Source organism: Hippocampus comes, unplaced genomic scaffold, assembly GCF_001891065.2.
Source record: "Hippocampus comes isolate QL1 unplaced genomic scaffold, H_comes_QL1_v1.1 scaffold100, whole genome shotgun sequence".
NCBI lineage: Eukaryota > Metazoa > Chordata > Actinopteri > Syngnathiformes > Syngnathidae > Hippocampus > Hippocampus comes.
In genome coordinates this window covers 401,342-408,327 of record NW_017805282.1, presented here as the reverse complement: position 1 = coordinate 408,327, position 6,986 = coordinate 401,342, and the positions used below count along the sequence as shown (strand labels likewise).

Genomic DNA, 6,986 nt, shown 5'->3' with positions numbered 1-6,986 from the left:
GGAGCGTAGCTCAGCGACAGTGTGTGTGTGTGTGTGTGTGTGTGTGCGTGTGTGTGTGTGTGTGTGTGTGTGTGTGTGTGCGTGTGTGTGGACCTGCTGATACCATCAAAATGAGCGAGAAAAGAAAGATGGTGCACAGATTGAGGGTCAGTGAAGTGTGTGTGTGTGTGTGTGTGTGTGTGGTTCATTTGGCTTTTGCTTTGCCACACAACACATCCAAAATATAGACGAGATCCACCACATCCTGTCTGTGCAGCACATACACATCAATGTCCACCCCATTCATTTTCTGTTACAGACACGCAGGAGGAAGAAAATATTTTGCACCCCCCTCAACTCTCTGCCGTCACTCAAGTATCACTGCGGCATGTGTGTGTGTGTGTGTGTGTGGTTCATTTGGCTTTTGCTTTGCCACACAACACATCCAAAATATAGACGAGATCCACCACATCCTGTCTGTGCAGCACATACACATCAATGTCCACCCCATTCATTTTCTGTTACAGACACGCAGGAGGAAGAAAATATTTTGCACCCCCCTCAACTCTCTGCCGTCACTCAAGTATCACTGCGGCATTACATCGTACCTTTATTGACAAGGAAGAAAACCAAAACCAAATGAAAGAAATGTACATTAACATATAAGAAAAGTGATAGAGAGCGACACTGCCACCTACTGGAGTGGATGTGCAATTGCTCTTCATTCTTGTGTGTAGCGTGCGTACCTCCTGACGGTGCGCAGCAAGGTGGAGCGAGCCTCGTTGTGAAAGGTGATGATGATGGAAGTCGGGGGGAGCTTGGCGTCGTAGCGCAACGAGCTGCACCTGCACACACACAAAAAAACAAAAAACAAAACTAAATTGGCAAACAGTAATAGCGAGTGCTGTGTTATCTTCACAAATCTCTCCCGCCCACACACGGACGTGCACAGGCGCATAGTTTCTCCTGAAGTGACACACGTGTTCGCGGCTGCAGAACATGAATTATAAATGAGCAGCCGAGCTCATTAAAAAACAGCCCGCAACAATGGGAAAGTGGAGGCCGTTGCCGCTGGATCAGCACACTTTTCTTCGCATACTTGTATTTTCCGAACTATAGGGCGCTTCGGATTATAAGGCGCACCTTCAATGAATGGCCTTCTTTAAAACTGTTTTCATATATAGGGCGCACCACGTTATAAGGCGCATAGAATAGAAGCTACAATAGTGGCTGCGGTTGCACTAGATCAGGGGTTGGGAACCTTTTTGACTAAGAGAGCCATGAAAGCAAAATATTTGGAAATGTATTTCAGTCACAGCCATACATATATATAAAACTGTATTTTAAAAGTGAATTCAACAAAATGTCAGTATAATAAGCCTCTGAATGTATTTTTAAAAATAATGTTGTTGTAATAGTCACCATTAATGTGAATGATTTTCCGTTCCTCAAGATTGCTAATGATCCAGCAAAGGTAGCGGAATTATCGTCAGCTTGCCGGGTCCATACGCGGAGTTGCTGCTGGCTAGCTTGCACACTGCTCAGTTGCTTGCACGCTTCCTTTCTGCTGTCTCCCGCAGGGTATTTTGATGCGAACGTAACATGTCGCGTGTCAAAGTGCCGCTTTACATTCCACCATTTCATCGATGGTATTTTGTCATTGCAAATTAGACACACCGTAGAATCTGTTCTTTCCACAAAGGCGAATCCTTCGGTCCATTCGTCCTGAAGTGCACCATACTCGTCATCTTTTTTTCTTTTCGCCATCTTATTCGTCGAAGGATTAGCTTTGAGCTAATGACCGAGTGGCCTGATTCAAAAGGGGGCGTTCACCTGTTACCTAGCAACTTCCATCGTTGGCAAGTATCATCCAATTAAAATTGCTCCCGCCGCCAACCGCAGCCCTGAACAGTGAAAAATCGATGGATGGATTAAACAAGCGAGAATATTTTGTTTTATCTGCGAGCCAGATGCAATCATCAAAAGAGCCCCACCTGGCTCGTGAGCCATAGGTTGCCGACCCCAGCACTAGATGGCGCTACGGTAAAGGGAATGCAATACAATACAGTGCAGCTTTATTTATATTGAGCCTTCACAACCGCTGCAGCTGAAACAAAGCGCTTCACAGAACATTTAAAATATGTCCAAGAAATCAGAATAGAGATCCATATATAAGGCACATCCGATTATAAGGTGGCACTGCGAAAATAGAATGCTTTTAGGTGCGCTTTATAGTGCAGGAAATACGGGAATTGTTGTTCCTCCACCTACGAGTCTTATTGTTATAGTATAGACCAGTCCCATACAGGCCCAGCGACTGCCCACTGGCTGCACGTGAGCCCCTGACGACATGACGTGGACACGTTGACATGTTGGCGAAGGGCGGGAAAGGCAAGGTCAGCGAGAGAAAATCCGGCTCAGCGGACGGCAAGACTCGAAAGCGCTGCTGCTGATGTTCCCGTCGCATTTTGACACCATGACGAGTCAGGCGGTGACCTTCTGAGAAGAGAGAAAATTAAAAAAAAAAAAAGACACGCACACACGCACGCGCTTGCACGCACGCACAGCATAAAGAGGACACTGGCCTTTATCGTGAGATTGATGGATGGTTAACATTTTGAAACAAAAGCAGCTGTCTGCCTCACCTGTGGCCTGTGGATTTATTGCTCTTTTTTGATTGTAAAGTGTCCTTGGGTATTTTGAAAGGCGCTTATAAATAAAATGTATTATTATTATTATTATTATTATTAACAGCCTTTGATGGAGTTAACGGCCAATGATAAAATGAACTGCTGCTTATGAAGATAACATCAACCCTAGGACGACGCACTGCGGGACGTCAACGGCTGCAATCACGGACCACTGACCTCCAGGATGACCCGTCTGACCACCTCAGGAATGAACTGAATGCCCCATTTAGGGAATTCATTGCTGTTCTGAAACGTGTGGACACTGCCCACACTCCTGTAGAAGATGGTGTATCACGGACATCCTTCATAAAACCAAGGAGACAAGCGCGGTTTCTTCAGAGCTGTCCAGGGACTGCAACGGTTTACACATCTCAGCTAGCTGCAGAGCTGTTCCGAGATTGTGAACCAAGACATGTCTCAGCGTACTCTGCTTGCAAGAAAAACAACTGTGCTTGCCCCTTAGTCTCTCTTATGTTTTAAAGTTTGTCTTCGGGGTCTATTAAATCCAACAACTGACCTTTGAAACTGCCCGAAAATATTTACTGTCAAGAGGCAGAAATTCGGAACATTTTGAGCAATTTAAAGTTAGACAAGGTCTCTCACCAATTAACTGCCAATTAAGTTCAAAATCAATTACTGTATTTTCCGAACTATAGGGCGCTTCGGATTATAAGGCGCACCTTCAATGAATGGCCTTCTTTAAAACTGTTTTCATATATAGGGCGCACCACGTTATAAGGCGCATAGAATAGAAGCTACAATAGTGGCTGCGGTTGCACTAGATCAGGGGTTGGGAACCTTTTTGACTAAGAGAGCCATGAAAGCAAAATATTTGGAAATGTATTTCAGTCACAGCCATACATATATATAAAACTGTATTTTAAAAGTGAATTCAACAAAATGTCAGTATAATAAGCCTCTGAATGTATTTTTAAAAATAATGTTGTTGTAATAGTCACCATTAATGTGAATGATTTTCCGTTCCTCAAGATTGCTAATGATCCAGCAAAGGTAGCGGAATTATCGTCAGCTTGCCGGGTCCATACGCGGAGTTGCTGCTGGCTAGCTTGCACACTGCTCAGTTGCTTGCACGCTTCCTTTCTGCTGTCTCCCGCAGGGTATTTTGATGCGAACGTAACATGTCGCGTGTCAAAGTGCCGCTTTACATTCCACCATTTCATCGATGGTATTTTGTCATTGCAAATTAGACACACCGTAGAATCTGTTCTTTCCACAAAGGCGAATCCTTCGGTCCATTCGTCCTGAAGTGCACCATACTCGTCATCTTTTTTTCTTTTCGCCATCTTATTCGTCGAAGGATTAGCTTTGAGCTAATGACCGAGTGGCCTGATTCAAAAGGGGGCGTTCACCTGTTACCTAGCAACTTCCATCGTTGGCAAGTATCATCCAATTAAAATTGCTCCCGCCGCCAACCGCAGCCCTGAACAGTGAAAAATCGATGGATGGATTAAACAAGCGAGAATATTTTGTTTTATCTGCGAGCCAGATGCAATCATCAAAAGAGCCCCACCTGGCTCGTGAGCCATAGGTTGCCGACCCCAGCACTAGATGGCGCTACGGTAAAGGGAATGCAATACAATACAGTGCAGCTTTATTTATATTGAGCCTTCACAACCGCTGCAGCTGAAACAAAGCGCTTCACAGAACATTTAAAATATGTCCAAGAAATCAGAATAGAGATCCATATATAAGGCACATCCGATTATAAGGTGGCACTGCGAAAATAGAATGCTTTTAGGTGCGCTTTATAGTGCAGGAAATACGGGAATTGTTGTTCCTCCACCTACGAGTCTTATTGTTATAGTATAGACCAGTCCCATACAGGCCCAGCGACTGCCCACTGGCTGGACGGTGGCCCCTGACGACATTACCTGGGTGGACACGTTGACATGTTGGCGAAGGGCGGGAAAGGCAAGGTCAGCGAGAGAAAATCCGGCTCAGCGGACGGCAAGACTCGAAAGCGCTGCTGCTGATGTTCCCGTCGCATTTTGACACCATGACGAGTCAGGCGGTGACCTTCTGAGAAGAGAGAAAATTGTCCCTCTCAAGTTTAGTTTGTTGGAGAGAAGAAGCAATGGAAGCGCCATGCTAATCTCATCGCCCGACTTCTCCCACAACGCCTCCGTCAGCTCCGATGAGACGATCAATTGTCAGATTGCGGCTTGATTAAATATCGACAGCGAGAGAAGAGAGCGAGATCGAGAAAGCATGTCTTTTATCAAAGGCGAATGCCAACGTGCACGAGGAACCACGCGCGCGCGCGAGTGTAATGCGGTGACCTGCTGAAGTGTCCTTGAGCCTGTCAGGAAATGTGAGCTCGTGCAGCGTGAGCGCCCGGCCGTGAAATAAGCCTATCAGGAGATCATTAAGCAGCAATTAGTTTTTTGTTTGACGAGAAAAAGGTAGAGGGGGGACGCAACAGCTCGGAAGGTAACAAAAGTAGGGTGCACAGGACACAAATTAAGCCTCAAAGTACGCTATAACCCTTGAAGCAACAGATTGAACACAGCGGCACTTGAAGGCACACAAATTATCAGTACTCACAGTCACACATTCTTTATCCTCTGCAAAGAATAGATTGGTATTACTGCTGTACTGATGAGCTGAGAGATTACCCAATTGACAATATGTTGGTCTGTCTATCTTATATTGCCCAAGGTGGCCAAGGCACTACTGCATGTTTTGACAAAGTTCACGATCCTGGCGTGCTATTTTTCCTCATTAATTACACATTTCAAAATATTTTGTTGAGTTTTATAAGGACGGATGAAACGGGCACAAAGTAAGCTATAACCCTTGAAGCAGCAGATTGAACACAGCGGAACTTGTAGGCACACGAAATAGCAGTACTCACAATCACACATTCTTTATCCTCTGCAAAGAATGATTGGTATTAGTGCTGTACTGATGAGCTGAGCGCTTCCCCTATGGACAATATGTTGGTCTGTCTGTCTTATATTGCCCCAGGTGGCAAAGGCAAGGCACTACTACATGTTTTGACAAAGGTCACGATGATGGCGTGCTATTTTTCCTCATTAATTACACGTTTCAAAATGTTTTGTTGAGTTTTATAAGGACGGACGAAACGGGCAAAAAGTAAGCGATAACCCTTGAAGCAGCAGATTGAACACAGCGGCACTTGAAGGCACACAAAATAGCAGTACTCACAAACACACATTCTTTATCCTCTGCAAAGAATGATTGGTATTAGTGCTGTACTGATGAGCTTGAGAGCTTGCCCGATGGACAATATGTTAGTCTGCCTCATTTTGTACTTTTTCTTTCATTTGCTGCGTACGCCTGTCTTTGTTAGTATCATTGTCTTTGTTTGTTTTTTTTCTCTCAGGTAGCCCTCCGTTTGTTTCCAAAGAAAGTGAAAAGTGCTTGCTTGGTTGCTTGCGGCTGTGTCATTACGAAGACGAAGCGAATGACCGTTGACACCGTCGAAAGGAGAGTTCAGCATGACAACGTTGTTTTGTCTCTGTGGAGAGACAGCATCGGTGTTATTACGAAATGTTTTGGCGGAAATAATGCCGCGTGCTATTTTGCGGCGGGAGCTGAAAGGGCTGCCGCCCTCTTGGTCCTCTTCCTCCCCTTCCTCCTCCACTCCTCCTTCCTCAGCTTCCTATTGTCTCGCAGCCTCTTGCCAAGAAAGAGATTCTCCCCACTGTGTACACACGCGCGCACACACACACACACGTATATATTTCTCCTATCGCATCCCATCATGCACCTCTGTGCCGCCATCTCCACTTTTGCCGCACTTGATTTATGCAGCAACTCCAGCCCAGAGCAGCGATCGGGAGATAAAGGCCGACCTGCAACACAAGCGTGTGTCTGTGTGGCGCGCGCGCACACACACACACACACACACACACACACACACACACACACACACACACACACACACACACACACACGCACACGCAAACGCACACACACAATGGCGGGCACAGATGTACAGACAACGTTTGTGCTGACAGATGACTGATGTCGGAGCTGATATGAACCCGCTCGCATACTCTAACCAGCGTGTGTCTGTGCGCGTGTGCGCTCTTCAAGCATCATGCTCGGAATGAAGAGACAGGAACTCCCTCGTGAGACTCACGGGGCGAGTCAAAGACGAGGACAACGCCGCCAGCAGGAAGAGGACACGAGGAAAGAGGAGGAGACGAGGATGGAAGAGAAAGGGCACGATAACGACGAGGAAGATGAGGCCGCAAGCTAGGGGAATACGTGAGCGTGTGGAAAAAGGAAAATGCGGGCAACAGGAGGATGAGGGGGAGTGGGGCTGGG

At 46.1% G+C, this 6,986-nt stretch overlaps 1 protein-coding gene across 2 annotated transcripts in view; it reads right to left on the bottom strand.

Moving 5' to 3' along the window:
- Positions 1–6,986, bottom strand: part of galnt14 (UDP-N-acetyl-alpha-D-galactosamine:polypeptide N-acetylgalactosaminyltransferase 14 (GalNAc-T14)) — an 80,398-nt gene that overhangs the window by 31,916 nt on the left and 41,496 nt on the right. For both annotated transcript variants that reach the window (XM_019871464.1, XM_019871466.1), the window contains exon 2: positions 726–824. In XM_019871464.1, the coding sequence (XP_019727023.1) occupies positions 726–824 (99 nt within the window). The remainder of the gene's footprint in view (positions 1–725; positions 825–6,986) is intronic.